This window comes from Phyllobates terribilis, unplaced genomic scaffold (assembly GCF_046119375.1).
Source record: "Phyllobates terribilis strain yellow unplaced genomic scaffold, ASM4611937v1 Scaffold_12__6_contigs__length_324123572, whole genome shotgun sequence".
Classification (NCBI taxonomy): domain Eukaryota; kingdom Metazoa; phylum Chordata; class Amphibia; order Anura; family Dendrobatidae; genus Phyllobates; species Phyllobates terribilis.
This window is the reverse complement of record NW_027362772.1, coordinates 251,850,145-251,866,931: the sequence shown is the minus strand read 5'-3', so window position 1 is coordinate 251,866,931 and position 16,787 is coordinate 251,850,145. Positions and strand designations below refer to the sequence as shown.

General features: G+C 44.9%; 1 protein-coding gene across 1 annotated transcript; it reads right to left on the bottom strand.

Moving 5' to 3' along the window:
* Nucleotides 1–7,493: 7,493 nt before the first annotated feature.
* Nucleotides 7,494–15,171, bottom strand: LOC141171568 (taste receptor type 1 member 3-like). Its single transcript, XM_073655248.1, has 6 exons — nucleotides 14,738–15,171; nucleotides 12,686–12,986; nucleotides 10,031–10,771; nucleotides 9,692–9,889; nucleotides 8,477–8,597; nucleotides 7,494–8,392 (listed from the first exon to the last, which is right to left on the bottom strand). The coding sequence occupies exons 1-6, from the start codon at nucleotides 14,920–14,922 to the stop codon at nucleotides 7,494–7,496; spliced, it is 2,445 nt and encodes an 814-aa protein (XP_073511349.1). The 5' UTR covers nucleotides 14,923–15,171.
* Nucleotides 15,172–16,787: the final 1,616 nt, after the last annotated feature.

Sequence of the window (16,787 nt, the reverse complement as noted above, 5' to 3'; positions counted from 1 at the left end):
TGCAAAGTTTTTGCAATGTTTTTTTCCGCAACCAAAATCTGCTCTCTTGGCATTAAAAACACTGTGTTCAAAACATGTCTTTTTCCAGCGTTTTTAGCTGCATTTTTTTGATGCGGGATACATGTGTGATTCGTCAACAGTATGTGAGACCCCAGAAGTCCGGTTGCCACATTGGCATTGCCTCCCTCACAGGGGGTGATGCCATGCCTAGAAGCAAGGAGGGGTCCCCTTATCAGGTAACACCAGCATCCAACACTTTTCCTGGCTCCAGACCAGAAGGGGGAGCTCTAACCCGGTTTAAGGGGAGCTTCCCCTTTAAATTGGAGCCTGGAGGCGGGGTTTAGAAAAGTCGGTTGGAGTGAGAAAAGTCAGTTGGAGACAGGAGAGAGACGAGGGAGAACCTGGGGAGGGGAGCTGTGACCAAGCTCGCCCCAGAGAAAAGCGCCAGAAACCGGACACCGGAGTCCATGGTTGCTCAGGTACTGAAGTCCCAGCAGCTAAATCCGGAGGGCAGGAGACTGCAGGTCTCCTGGCCCCACCAAACACCCGGCAGCTCAGCAGCATACTAGAGCCCGGAGCCGCCACAAAGGAGCGACGCCTGGAAAAGGCTCGAGCTGCCTGCCATACGGGTGAGGATTTCATGATTGCTCAGGAAAGAGGGCCGCAGCATAGCTTTAGGCAGCAGGGCCAAAGAGGAGAGAGCAGAAGGAAGGCCTACAACCCCACCTGGCGAGGTGGATCCCCAAATTGCTTCTAGGCTGCCCGGATCTCCATTACCTTCTGTTACCAGTGCCCCGGACTGCACCATCAAACCTCAAGTAAACGTAGAGATAACCGCCATTCTTGTGTCGTCTGGTCATTATCTGCACCCTCAGTCCTGACCCCAACATCCACAACCCCCTACATAAACCGTACCGGTAGCCCTGGGGCCCGGCACTGCCAATGGGGAGCAAATCCATCCCAGCTGCGTCACCAACGGTCCCAGCGGTCTCTTTCAGCAGCGGCGGCCACCTATAGCCGCATACCACTGGTGGTGTCACAAAACTTTTCCCCTAAACAAACTTTCCTTGCCTTTTAATGACCGCCTAGGGCCCCGGACCAGGTCAAGCCCCCGTGACAATCCCAAGGAACCGACCGACCCGGTGGCGAGTACCCCACAGTCGTGGTGTCACGAACAGGATTGTCGTAGTCCGGTATAACCGGGTACTGTATGCCATAGACTTTGCTGAACTGTATAATCACGTCATTTGACGTCAGCTGAGGGGAAGCAGGAGGCCCGATCTGGAACCGCCGGGTAAGCGATCCTTCTCGCCTGCAGAGCAGCATACTGGTATGCCAGCAGAAGCCCAGGACCTGGCTGAGGTTCACTAGGGGGGAGGAAGATGCCCAACCTGGGAGAGGATTCGGCCGCGGGCACGGCCGCTGCCACTGTAATGCCGTAATCAATGCCATACAGTATATACCAGGGTCGGCGTGGTTGCCTCAATACTCAGTACCAATGTGATAGAGAATTGTCTTGGGGAAATTATTTTTTTGTTGCAACAGGTCGCAGAGACTGCCAGTTCCAGTCAGCAGCGAGTTCTGCAGAAGGAGATCAGAACCCTGATGAAAAGACAACAGGTAGAGCTGTCTGGTGGAGAAGTCAGCAGTGTCAGAGTGAGTGATCCATTCCACATTGCAATACACCCTAGGAGTGAAATGTTAATATGGTGCTGGGCAGCAATAGGTCTCAGGGGTCAAGATTATCAGGCCCTGGTAGAACCCGTGTACTCTGATAGTAGGCCCACCATCTTGACAGCCAGGGGGGTAGTCGATGTCCACAAGGGGAGAGTACCGATACACATCCTGAATTGTGGGGAGAAAGAGGTCCATTTATCCCGATATGCCACCCTTGCTAAGCTGTTCACTGTCAGTAACAATGCAATAAAGGCAGTAGAACCCTTGCCTCCATCCAACCGGCAGAGGATAACGGCTCCAAGGGGCAGATGGAGGATTGGTGTCAGAAGCTACAAGTAGGCACTGACTCCACCCCTTCGCACCAAAAGCATGGGGTGTACCTGGTGGTCCAAGAATATGAGTGAGTCTTTAGCAAACACCCACTAGACTTTGGGCAGGTAAAAGGGGCCCAACGTCATATCCCCACAGGAGATCATCCGCCCATTAAAAAGAGGTACCGACCTGTACCCCCAGCTCACTATCAATGTGCCAAGGGAATGTTACGGGAGATGAAAGAGGCTGGGGTGATCAGAGATAGTTGTAGCCCTTGGGCAGCTCTATTAGTCCTCTTTAGAAAGAAAGATGGTACAATGAGGATGTGTGTTGATTATATGCAGATTAACCGCATTACACATAAGGACGCCTACCCATTACCCAGAATTGAGGAATCATTAGCTGCACTGAGATCATCTAATTATTTCTCCACTTTAGATCTCACCAGTGGGTATTGGCTGGTTCCTGTGGCAGAGGCGGACAGAGAGAAGACCGCGTTTACGACACCAAAGGGCCTCTGCGAGTTCAACTGCATGCCATTCGGGCTCTGCAACGCCCCGGGAACATTCCAGCGGTTAATGGAGTGTTGCCTAGGACACAAAAACTTTGAAACCGTCCTGCTGTACTTGGACAACATAATCATCTACTCAAAGACGTATGAAGACCAAGTGGAGCACCTGGCCGAGGTGTTCGAGGCCTTATCCAGTTTTGGCCTGAAAGTTAAGCCGTCCAAGTGCCACCTGTTGAAGCCCAAGGTGCAGTACCTAGGCCATGTGGTAAGCGCTGAAGGTGTAGCATAAGACCCTGAAAAAAGTCACCATGATCAAGGACTGCCCAAGACCCTCCATTATCAAGGAAGTGCGGCAGTTCCTCGGGCTGGTAGACTACTACAGGAGATTCATCAAGGGTTTCACCAAGATAGCGGCACCCATGCAGGACCTCTTAGTGGGCCAGTCCAAGAAGGCCAAGAACCTGAATCCTGCGTTCGAGTGGGGTAAAAAAAGAAGAAGAATCCTTCACTCGGTTGAAGGTGGCTCTTACGGAAACCAAGTCCTGGCCTACCCCGACTATGGCCAACCCTTTATACTCTATACGGATGCCAGCAACGTGGGATTGGGAACGGTGCTGTCCCAGGTACAGCAGGGCAGAGAGAGAGTGATTGCCTACGCCAACAGGAAGCTCCGTCCCACGGAAAGGAACCCCGACAACTATAGTTCCTTCAAGTTGGAGTTTTTAGCCATAGTCTGGGCTGTAACAGAGCGCTTCAAACACTACCTAGCTTCAGTGAAGTTTACCATTTTCACAGACAATAATCCGCTGACCCACCTTGAAACGGCGAAGCTAGGTGCGCTGGAGCAGCGATGGATGGCCCGGCTGTCCAACTACGAGTTTAACATCAAGTATCAGGCGGGGCATAAAAACGCTAATGCTGATGCGCTGTCCAGGATGCCCAACTTGCCAGATGGGGGAGAAGACCCGGAAGAGCTGGAGGAGATAGAGCTACCAGCTTTCCATCGTCACGGGGTGACCCAGTGCTCCCACTGTGTGAGGGACAAGCTCTCCGCCAACAGAGAGGCCACGTTTAACCCATTGCCCCACCATGGATGGGCAGAGACGCAGGATAGAGACTCGGCTGTCCACATAGTAAAGGAGTTGCTGACCCAAGCTGACTCGCACCCTGGTCCAGATGCTCAACAGGAGACCTAACAGTTGTGAAAGGAGAAGGGAAAGCTGTTCATCTACGAAGGAAAGCTGCGTCAGAGAAGCATCAACTCCCGGACACACAAACTGGTCTGGCAGGTGGTAGTCCCAAAGTGGGATGCGCCAATGGTCTTAGAGGCGTACCATGATGGATCAGGACACTTTGGGTGGAAGAAGTTGCAAGTCCTGCTACGTGAGCGATTCTACTGGGTTGGCATGAGGAAAGCAATCGAGAGATGGTGTCGAGAATGTGGTCCATGCAACCTGAGAAGGAAAGACCGTAATAGCCAGACTGCTCCCCTGCAGCCCATAGTCACCAAACAACCACTTGAACTGGTAGCATTGGACCACGTGAAGCTAGCCCCAAGCCGGTCAGCCTATGTCGACGTTCTCACCCTAGTAGACCACTACTCTCGGTTCCTGGTAGTAGTCCAGTGAAGGATCAGACGGCTAAGACGGCAGCCAAAGCGTTTCAACAACACTTTTGTCACCCGCACGGTTACCCTGAACGAGTGCTTACCGACCAAGGCACAGCCTTTGAAGGAGAAGTGTTTCAGGAATTCTGGAACTTGTACGGCTGCAAGAAAATAAGGATGACGCCATATCATCCCCAGACCAACGGGTTATGCGAGAAAATGAACCAGGTAGTAATAGACCTGTTGAAGACGCTGCCGCTTGAAGAGCGTAGCCTGTGGCCAGAGAAGTTACCGGATTTGGTAGACCTATATAACCACATCCCGGTGAACTCCACCAACTGTACACCTGCCTACCTGATGAGGACAAGACCTGGCAAGTTATCCATTGACTTAGACATGGGAGTTTTAACACCTGAGACGACATCACCAGATGCAGACTGGGATACGGAGCGGCAGCAACAATACCGCAAGGTGCAAGAATGTGTAGAGAGAAGTTTGTCCCAGACAGAGACAGAGGCAGGAAAGAACTTAAAATCAGCACGCACCTGCAGTTCCCCTGTCACCTGGAGAACAGGTACTCAAAAGGAAGAGACGAGTTCACAAATTAGACGATCAGTGGGAGGTTGAGCCATACACCGTCTTTCCTTCAAAATTCGACAACACTAAGGTATGCCTCATCAGTAAAGATGGAGGAGAAACTTTGGCAGCAGTCTCAAGAGACCACCAAAAGATATGCCCTGATTAATTGAGCTACCAAGAGGAAGACCAAAACAGCCCCCAGCACACAGAAAAGGTGGAAGAGACGGTCCAAACCATCCTTGGAGAATTTCCCCGGTCTTGGACGCAGGTGAACCAAGCAATCGTGGTACCTGTTCTGACCTTTCCCCAAGTAGCCTTACCAGAAGCCGCAGAGACTCTAGAACAGCTGGGAGACCAGACGACCCCAGCAACAGATGCCACAACCGCAGTGGAACGAGTGAATCTACCCCCTGCTAGCAGTGAATCTGTCAGTCCCATGGTGAGTTTAGGAGTTCACAGAAGACAATCTGGTATACCAGTACTACGTAGGTCCACAAGTAGCGTAGTGAATAGTGCACCCACCACACCAGCGGTAGACACTAGAGACCCGGGTAGGTCATTAGCAATAACTGTACTGCGTAGATCAACCCGTAGTACCAGAGGCCAGCTCCCTGCCCATTATAGGGCCTAAGGTGTAATAAGATAATAGTATATAGTATATAATTGCAACCGTTAAGCATGAGAGCCTACAGAGACTTCCTGTAAGAACTTTTAAGCAATCGTGAGTGTATATAGTTATTATATTTATGGACAAATGGACCACAGGACAAGATGTGGTCAGAACAATATTGAGTAAAGTTAATTGTTAGCCTTGAAAATAAACCGCAGGCGTGGCCGAAAACCAGGCCCACCGACAGAGTGCCCTGAAGCCACGCCCAGGGACGATACACGAAGTGAGTTAAGGCGGTTCCCACCAACCAACCTTCAGGTACCCGGAAAAAGACAATTCCCGGATAGCGGCGTAAAGAATTAGCACTGCAATGACTGCTCCCAATTTTTGTTTGTTTTTTGTTGTCCTGTAATTTTTGCCTTTCTGAGACTTTGTAAATTTTTGATAATATGAATCGCTATTGTTGCTAATTGTTTAACTCTAAAGGTGTCCTCAGTCCGGGAGTACTGAATTTAACTAGGGGGTAATGTGGTACCCCAGGAGTCCGGTTGCCTTGTCACATTGGCATTGCCTCCCTCACAGGGGGTGATGCCATGCCTAGAAGCAAGGAGGGGTCCCCTTATCAGGTAACACCAGCATCCAACACTTTTCCTGGCTCCAGACCAGAAGGGGGAGCTCGAACCAGGTTTAAGAGGAGCTTCCCCTTTAAATTCGAGTCTGGAGGCGGGGTTTAGAAAAGTCGGTTGGAGTGAGAAAAATCAATTGGAGACGGAAGAGAGACGAGGGAGAACCTGGGGAAGGGAGCTGTGACCAAGCTCGCCCCAGAGAAAAGCGTCAGAAACCGGACACCGGAGTCCGTGGTTGCTCGGGTACTGAAGTCCCGGTAGCTAAATCCGGAGGGCAGGAGACTGCCGGTCTCCTGGCCCCACCAAACACCCGCCACGAAGGAGCAACGCCTGAAAAAGGCTCGAGCTGCCAGCCATACGGGCGAGGATTTAATGATTGCTCAGGAAAGAGGGCCGCAGCATAGTTTTATGCAGCAGGGCCAAAGAGGACAGCGCAGAAGGAAGGCCTACAACTCCACCTGGCGAGGTGGATTCCCAAATTGCTTCTGGGCCGCCCGGATCTCCATTACCTTCTGTTACCAGTGCCCCGGTTTGCACCATCAAAGCTCAAGTAAAAGTAGAGGAAACTGCCATTCATGTGTCGTCTGGTCATTATCTGCACCCTCAGTCCTGCACCCCAACATCCACAACCCCCTACATAAACCGTACCGGAAGCCCTGGGGCCCCGCTCTACCAGTGGAGAGCAAATCCATCCCAGCTGCATCACCAACGGCCCCAGCGGTCTCTTTCAGCAGCGGCGGCCACCTATAGCCGCATACCACTGGTGGTGTCACGAAACTTTTCCCCTAAACAAACTGTCCTTTTTTTATTGACCGCCTAGGGCCCCGGACCGGGTCACGCCCCCGTGACAATCCCAAGGAGCCGACTCACCCGGTGGCGAGTACCCCATGGTTCTAGGGGGCGCGTCAAGTACATGTTTAATAAAGTTAGTTTTATTCACCAAAAACGCAGCAAAAAACGCTGCAAAAACACAACAAGCGTTTTGCTTGTGTTTTTGCAATTTTTCATTGTTTTCAATGGGTGAAAAAACGCTGCAAAAACACTCAAAGAATTGACATTCCGCAGGTTTCAGAAACGCTGCAGTTCTCAAATTCAGTCAGGAAAATAAAAGCAAGCGTGTGCAGGAGGAGCTTTTGCTGGTTCTTTAAAAAGCAGCTTTTAATTTCCATTAAAAAATAAAACGCTGCTACAACGCTGTGTGTGAGCATAGCCTTACATTGCTATTCCTGTCATATCAAAGACTGACAGAACCCCCTCCCCTTCTGACTACAATGGTAATAGAGTATTTGTTAATTTCTGTACACATTAGATAAATGGTGTCCAAACTGATCAATTTTGGCGTTGACAACCTAATTTGAATGGCAGCAGTCAGCAGTCCATATGGACGTCTCTTCTTCCTCTCCAGATGATCCTTAGCATAAGGTTTTCCCTTATAGTATGGGCCCATTTGCTTTATTTTTTTTTCGGTGGAAGTCGTCTAATGTATCATCCCCTCCTCCCCCTTAAAAAAAAAAGACAGATGTACTGTTTTTGCAGGTAGAAATCCATTTATTGTCACAGACAATTGATTCATTAATTATTATAAATTTTGAAATATTCTTCCGATGCCATTTCTGGTTTTAATAGGAGAATATAACATTTTGGAGCAAAATAACCCAACATTATACCAAAGGAACTCACCAGAGTCACAACCATTTGAAGCAAAATTTGCTTCTCATCGGTGACCTCAGCATAGACAGGAACAAAGACAATCCATATCATCAAATATGCCAGCGTGGAGAATGTGATATCTCTTGCCAGGCTGTACTGACCGGGAGGAGCTTGAGCTACACAATTCAACATGAAGGAGATAAGAGCAAGTAATCCATTGTATCCAAACATCAAGAAGAAGCTGAGGACATTGGTTATTTCACACTTGAGATACTTATAGAGGAAAGTCACCTGCTCATTTTGGTATAAAGAGGGTGCAGTGAGTATGTACCATGTACAAAACAAGCCCTGGATGATGATACCCAATATCACGGTGGCCCATGTTCCTTTGGTCTTTAGCCACTGAATATATTTTGTGGGAACGTCTTTAAAATCTGTTACCAACATGACTTGGAGGGCTTTTATGGAGAATGTTGACAGGCAACACGTAAAGCCCAGAGCTGGGAGTGGTTGCTGCATCTGGCACACAAAATCTACAGGCTTACCAATAAAAAGGATGATACTCAAAGTGACAACCAACAAAGATAGGAGAGCGAAGAAGCACATGTGACCTCCAGAGGCTCTCACCAGTGGACTACGTCTGTGTTGGAAGAAGAGAACGATGGTTCCCAGGATCAGAGAGAGGAGAACAAAAGATAAGAGCAGAAGAAATATTACAGAGAGGTCTCTCCACTGTAAATACATGTAGGTTGGATTGCTACAGCTGGTACTCCGTACATAAGACCACTGACCCACGGGACATGACTGACATTGATATTCATCTGCAAGAAGAGTCATAAAAATTCTGTCAATTAAAAGTCAACCGTACAGGTCCAACACCTTTCCATACAATATTTACGGTTTACCTTCACTAGACTGAAACATTCCTTCCTGGCAATCAATGCAGTCAAAACAGCATGAATGGGTTCCCTTCACTCTTCTGACTTGTCCTGGTAAACAGTTTCCCGAACATTGAGATTCTGGAACCTTTGAGAAGCAAGAAGACCTCTTGATAAGTGCTCAATAATTAAGCTCCAGCTTTTGAAGACACATTTGACCTTTTTGTCCCTGTATGTTGGTCTGAAACTGTTGGCATCTACAGAAGTTATTGGTGACTAGAGATACCAAAGATCTTGGCATATCTGAGGGCTTCACAAGCCCGATTTTTACACATATGAGGAAAACGGACCGATTATTCTAATCAGACTCTGATCACAGATTGATCAGTGTGTTGTCCAAGTGTCATCCAATTTTCTCGCCCATGGAGAAATAAAAAAAAGTTTTTCCCCACCTCCTCCATTCTCACTGTCCGTGAAAAACAAACCGCACTCGTATGTCATCCAAGTGTGGTCTGATTTTTTTCACAGACCCATTGACTTGCATTGCCGATTTTGCTCCTACCCTTGGATCATAATTGGACATGTCTAGGATATTTTCCACGGACCACTCGGGCGGAGGAAAAAATCGGACATGTGAATGGCCCCACAGAATATTATAGGTATGAGTGCTATGCGAGAAAACCAAGGATAACACTCATAAGAGAAAATCAGTAGTGTGAATAAGCCCTTAAACTTGGCACAAGAGTCAAACAATATCACTGACGGTAAGAGCAATTTGTCTAGTTGATGATGCTCAATAGGTCATGGACTTCAGTTCTATACAATCAGAAATAAAATCTTTTACTCTTACTAGTCCATTTTTCAGTGAGGATGGTAAGTTAGTTGTATGTTACTATCACATAAACACTAAGGTCACATTAGAAGGAAACGGAAACCCTTCCAAAAGTCTTTTTGTTCTTTGGCCAAAACAAGATAATCCAAATTCACAACACAAAACAAACTACAAAACAATCACTAAAACCATAATACCCAATGTTACCCAAACTCTTACACTGGTGCTTATTTACCCACACCTTCTCCCTCTCAAAAAAATAGAGAGAGTAAGAAAAAAATAAAATAATTTTGGCCAAAAAACATCTAGGATGAACATGGCCACTTGGGAGTTAGTATCAAGCATGACATCATCTACTTTGTATAGACAATTATCCAGACCTGCCATTTTTTATTGATTTCCCAACTTACCACATTCATAGGGGTTCCCCAGTTAATAAGAGTACTGTTCAGTTCCATTTCTTTGTTGTAGGATCCAATTTTGGAGAAGCCCATTACATACGTACTATGGGTGACTATATCATAGCCAGTATTAGGATTTCCACTATCGTCAAACTTGAACGACGTGTTAAAGATGGAGAAGTCCACCTTCTTCACCTCCTGTAGCAACTACCAGAATAAACATATATAAATGATGGTGTTTTTATGCTATTAATTTCACCACATTCTAGAGTGCAAATTGCCATTTTAGCAATGGGCATGAGGCACAAATACATATTATATTGATGGAGCACATGGAAAATGGCTTACCTTCCATGCATAGATGTTGGAGTCTTGTTTGTTACATTTCACAGAAGTACAGTTAAGAAGTTTATGTAAAGCGTACGCCACTGCATAGACCGCTGTGTATACGCTGTGGGCATTCAAAGCTGTGAGTGGGTTCAAAATGATCGGGACTTTATCAGGTTCAAGGGCAATGTCTTGAAAGCCATCATTGACATTTTGTGTATTTTTCTGTGATATGATATTTCTTAAAAATTTTTCAAATCCAGAAACAGTGTGGGCACTTGGAACGAAGCCAATGACTGTGCCAACACGTTCAATGCCTGGCAAGGAAAGAATACTCTGTGATAGGACCCAGGATGCACTTCCTATCCATACCCTTGTCATGTTGCGCACAATAACCTCCTTGAAGAGAGCTATTGATTGAGTCAATGATGCAAACACCAGCACTACTTTCACATCGGTCTGTTCAATCTTGTCTAAAATCTCCTCAATAACTGTACTTGTGTCAGAGGTGGAGAGGTACGTTGGAATTAGGCCTTCATAAGCAAGGCAGATTCCACTAGCCATTCCAACAGAAGAGAACTGTCGAAGAGCGGTTTCACCATAATCATCGTCACTGGCCACCGCTGCTATCCAATTCCATTTGAAGAACGTCATCAATGTCACCATACCGTACACTTGCTTTTGATCACTTGGCACAGTTCTGTAGAAGGCTGGATAAATGGTTTTATCGCTAAATATATCAGAAGTCACGGCATAACTGATCTGAAAACATAAGCATATCGAAAGTACCCAACTGAGATTTCGACAACAGTATTGGCACCTTATCATGCATTAAAAAGGCCAATTATAAACCTACACTCCTAAAGGAGTTTTCTAATTCACAAATCCATTTTAAAGAGGACCTGTCACCAACTTAAAAATGACCTGTTTCGCTGTTATTTTATTCCCACTGCTCCCCTGAGTATTCTGATCTTTGTTTTTTGAAAATCCGCCATACGGTTCCAAATATATGGGCTTTTTTATTTAGTGCTAATTTGTATGGTCTTTAGAAAAGGGGTGTGGTGCATTGGGTAATTATGCAGAGCAGCCTAAAGACATGCCCCAGAGGATCCTGTGGGTCACGCCCCCATTGCTGAAGACCATCACAATTAGCACTAAATAAAAAGACCAATATCTCTGGAACTAAATGTTGGATTTGGAAAAAACAAAAATCGGATTATTCAGTCGAGCATTGGAAATAAAACAATAGCAAACCTGGCCACTTTTGACTTGGCGACAGGTCCTCCTTAAAATACCCTGTTAGAACAATCCGAATTAATAGAGGGAAATTAAAGATTCAAAACCCCTCATCTATTCAGGTAGCCATACCTTTCTCTCTCAAGTCCCCCAAATAAATGAATACCTGAGTGAGCTTTTATGTATTTCCTATGGGTAGAGAATAGTAAGCTGCTGCCAGAGACATGAGTCCTCCATACACGTAAGATTGACAGCTGATCCCCCACAAAATCAATGGCTTCGGTCAACTTTAATCTAATGTGTATGAAGGTCTTTAGCCAAAGTTGAGAGCTGCTGAGCTGTTACTTAGCCCATTAATACCAATGGATATTTTGCAGTGCTTCATTTCTCCACCGGGGGTGCTGCAGGAATTTTGAAGACTCGATATTCAATAGGTTACACTTGACTACTAGGGGCCTCAGCATCAGGACAACTTGTGATCAGCTTGTCATCAAGGAACCATTCTAGCAAGTAGACATTGTCAAAAGTGTCAAATAAATATGAACATGGTTATGATGGGGCATTACAGATGTAAAAAAAATCATATGCACACAAAGCATATTTTATTTCAATGTATATTATATATGTTTAGTCATTGGACTTACTAGGGATCATTAAAATATACACCTGTCTTACATGCCTTGCACCACATTTATTATATATTTTAGACATTTTCTCTTGTTTGTCTGACACGGGGGCGACTCTAGGAAGTGGCGGGGCTTCATAAAAGAGGCGAGGAGCAACAATGCATGGCGCAGATTCCTGGTACAAAAAGGGGAGTGTTTCAAGTCAGTTTTCCTTATGGCTGTGCTGGCAAATTTATCAAAGTGCTGCACAATATTTAATACATTTGGCCTATCCTTATATGAAACACTTCTTTTTATAGGTGTTTCTGCAGTTGTTAAGTCACAGCCCTGCTGGAGTAAGAATTGAGCTTTTTATGACTTTTAATAAATTCGCAATTCATAAATCTGGTGTAAATCTATTTGTCTAACTAACCATGCCCACCTTGCCACTCACTTTCCAAAAGTTGAGGGAGTTGGAAAAAGTTGCACATTTTTATGCAAACAAAATGAAGTGACAAAATTTATGATACTTTGGTGCCACAAACCTGGCACAAAACTTCTGATAAATTCTCCCCCCAAAATAAGCCAAATTAGGGGCGGACATACCATTAGTGCACCTGGGGCCCAGGAGAAAAGGGGGCCAATTCTGTCTCCAAAGTAGGTGAAATTATGCATTATAAGGAGCTATTGGACTACAAAGGTCCCATGTACTGTTCTTGCACCGGGGCCCTAATCTGTCTGTGTCCACCACTGAGCCAACTGATAGGTGGTGTAAAGTTAGACTTGATACGCTAAAGATTTATACCAATTGTTGCTGTTATTGTATAACACTTACTTGTGGTATTAGAAAGGTGCTGAAAGTCTTCATACAAAATGTGGCTATCTCGGTGGATGAAGGTCCGATCACAGCGAGAACTCGGGTTTTGTACTCAGTAAGGTTGCAGCTCACTTCCACTTCTTCTGTCCCATTTCTAGCTAGGAAGAGCAGTAAAGGATGCAGAATAGCTATGGAGTTAAGACAAGTGTCATAGACCTCATAGCCCAGAGTCTCTCCTGGAAGTAAGATGGTGCTATTGTTGATTTCTTCCAAAGCAAATTTCATTGCCAACGCCTGGAGAAAACCCGTAGGATTCAAGCTGCAGCAGAAAATGTTTGGTAAAAACCATAGTGATTAAAAAGGTTACCTAGTTTATAAAATTCCCTAAGAAGGAATTTCTTCCCACATCAGTGATCCTCTTATATGATCCACAGTGAAAAACAGTTTCAAAGAGCATTTTTTCTTCTGAAGGACCTGACACAACCTTGCATTATATATACAGCCTGTTTATTTCAGCAGGTGCCATGCAATACCTCATTTCACCCATGGTAAGAAGAAAAAAGAATACCATAAGAGCAGCAAATGTGATAAAACCATAACAATTCCAATGTTCTCTTGTTCCCTCTCTGGACTCACTTGCAATAATGACATCATGTCCATCTACATGACCACTGTGGCCTCAGTAGTCTCGTGCTAAACATGCTAGCATCACCACTGATGCTTATGTCATTCCTGCAGGAAAATAAATAAAAAGACCGCCAGGGACCACTGGAGAAAAATTTTGGAAAAACATAGTTGTGGTTTTCTTCCTTCTAAAAATATCCCTGTATTTGAGTTTTGCATGGGACTGATGCTGTGTGTTTTCTCTATTTCTTTGAAATCCCTTTAATTCCCAGCAGTGATACAGGAAGCCTTCTAGATGGCTGAGCCGCAGTTACATTCAGCACAGGGTAACGCATCTACAGCTCAGAAATGTAGTGTTTACTGCCAATGTGTCAATTGATTTCTGAAAATGCCAGTCTATGTTATAACGCGGCCACCCGTTTCCCTTATGATCCGCGCTTATAGGAATCCAAATGTTCTTCGCTCTATTTTATTGCTCCAGCTTTGTATAGTCAGCAGCAATAGTGAATGTGTGAGCAGTTCTGTGCGACATAAAACCGAATGAGACGTCATGGACAATTGGCTGGGGCTATAAACCGGTCTATAAGCTGCATACATTGTGAACGCTTTGTGAATAAGACATCTAGAACAAAAGAGGCACATGCGGTAACATTTTATGCTTCTTTGGGTTCGATACTGAATTATGTTGCTCTGCAAAGAAAATTTAACCTTCTATCTGCATCATGGTCATATGCCCTATCAACTTCCCCTCTAGCCATTCATTTATCAACCAGAACAGAGAACCAACTATACATAACACGCGCCATGGTATCGGTAAATTTGACTCTTTTCTATATACCCAAATGTATGGATTTTGTTAAGTGGGATCCTTGCCAATTATTTTTCTTAAGGGTTTTACCATCAGGTGGAAACAGAAATTTCTGGTAGACCCACCAACCTAGTCAACAGGGGTCTCCCGTGAAGCAATTGCACCCATCTACATGAGTATTTAAGAAGTGGACATGAGTAACCTTACTTAGCTCATAGTCTTAAACAGATGGAGTCACATATTCTCCCGTCATTTCAGTCTGCAGCTGAATGCAATGATCGTTGGCCACCACATCTGCCAGAATGGGGTTAGAGAATCCCTGTTCTCCCAAAAAACAAGAGTTACATTGATAGGACCACCACCCATAACACATTTGGTCTAGGTTGGCAATATTCATTTAACATGTATCATCTATTCATGGCACAGGTGATGAATGGTAGACTGGTGAAGGGTTGTCCCCACCAATTGCTAGAAAAGGCGACCACACCTCCTTAGTATGCTTGAGTATTTCCTCGGACCCTATAGTCATGGCTCCATACAGCAGCCAGGACAGCTGAGGTGAGGAGAGATAGGTGAAAAGGTCCCTCATTCTAGCGATCGGCAATCCACTGTCCATATGGAACTATTATAAGTCTTACCTGGAACATTTCAGAGGTTCTGGCTTCCAATGGCTTTCCAAGTTATCAACATTGGTGTGAAAAGGAAACAAACCTCCAATCATAAATTCTCCCGGCTCCCTAAATATTTGGTAAGCCACAGGCTCAGAAGTCGAAAGCACAAACCTCTCATTGAGCCTTAATAACAAGATGAAGTAGAAGATCATTACGTTGATGGTGGATGGAGACCTCAGATGACAATGGTGTACACACTACTAGTATCACTGCAAGAAGCTACATTTAGTATTATAGACCGAACATAATGGGCGGAAATATGACACAGTCAGTAATCTCTTGTTATCCGTGAAGTCCTGTGTCACTGACCTTAATATTTGAGTAATTGAGAATCTTTGTCTTGCACCAGACAGTCAGAATTTGCAGTCAAATTGTGAGGTTTGCAGCTGTGACATCATTTACTGGAGACCTGAAAATATTGGAATACACAATTTAAAGTAAAAAGAAAAACGAATGCACTGAAATTTACATTTCTTAGGTTTCCTTCACACATGAAATATGTGAACTGGAGCATATACATGATATCTTTTGTGTTGTAGGTTTCTATGTTTTTATGCCTTTTTTAATTAACATTATCATATGGAGTTACAACCAAAATCAAACTTTCTGCTATTTTCAATAAACCAATGAAATGAGAACAATGTAAAAAGCCCAACACAACGCCTTCTTAAAATCCCATCAAATATTTTCTATGGGGCTTAGGTCAGTCTAATGTAAAAGCCATGCCAGAATCTTGCAGGACTTCTTTTGGAATATGCATGGGAACATTCAGCTTCTTCACAGAAGGCATGACATTTTCTCCCAAAATTTCTACGGCTTCACTGAATCCATCTTGCAGTCAACACGCATCAGTGCCCAAGGAAGCAGAGCAGCCCCAAAGCATCAGGAGCCACCACCATTCTTCACTGTGAGCATCACCAAGTCACCGCCATGCCTCACTGTTGGCAAGGTGTTCTTTTCAGAGGATGCTTCGGTCCACCTTATCTAGACATACTGCTAAAAAGTTCCAACTTTGTTTCATTGTTTCACAGAACAGAATCACAAAACCTTTGTGGCTGATTTATATGACTTTGAGCAGATTGATGCCAGCTTATCTTGTGCTCTTGGATCAGTAGAGGTAACATCTTGGAGTTCAGACATGGAAATATTCAGTATTTAGTAGGCGCCATACTGTGCAAATTAAAGCCTCAGCGCCTTTTGCCACCACATCTTGCTGCAGGTCTTCTGTAGTCACTCGAGTGTTGTTGACAACCTGCTCTTCAGGAATCTGGTGGCAGCCAGTGACAGCTTCCTTTTTCTACCACATCCAGGTAGTATAGCCACTAGCCAGTGTAGCTACATTGAATTTGTGAACTCTGTTTCTAGCTCTATCTCTAGGAACATTCAATACCTTTGTATCTTTATATATCATTTTCCCTGTTTGTGCAATGCAATTATCTTTTCTCTAAACTCTCTAGACCACTCTCGACTTATTATACTAACATGCAATCAAACACCACTGTTAACAAACCCCCAGCCAGTCCAGGTATTTGATGCATTTTATTTCAAGCCACTTGTTATATTAGTTGTGTTAAGCTCTTTAAATTGTTCTTGTTTGATTGGTTAATTGCAAACAACTGAAAGTTTGTACATTTTTTTATTGTAATTGTATATCCTGGTCCAATGGTACGTGGCTCAGATACAATATATTCTCTACCACTAGTGGGCCCTGTAACATAGAGATCAGCTTGGCGTTCTCATCTTATTATTATAGCATGGTGATATTAGGGCTAAGGAAATAAATCTTATACTCGTAAATATCTCCTCCCTGATCTGTAATTAATGTTCGAATATCTAATTGAACACCCAATCATTATTCCTGAGACAGACATTTATCATTTAATTCTTCCCTGTCAAAATGTGTGTAGCATGTGACTCGCCCCCTGGGCCATGGGGTACCAGGAACCGGGCCTTCTGTACGATGCTGGGGGTAGTAGTGGCAACCGGATCCCGTGGCTCAGGGTGGTCAGACCAAGTT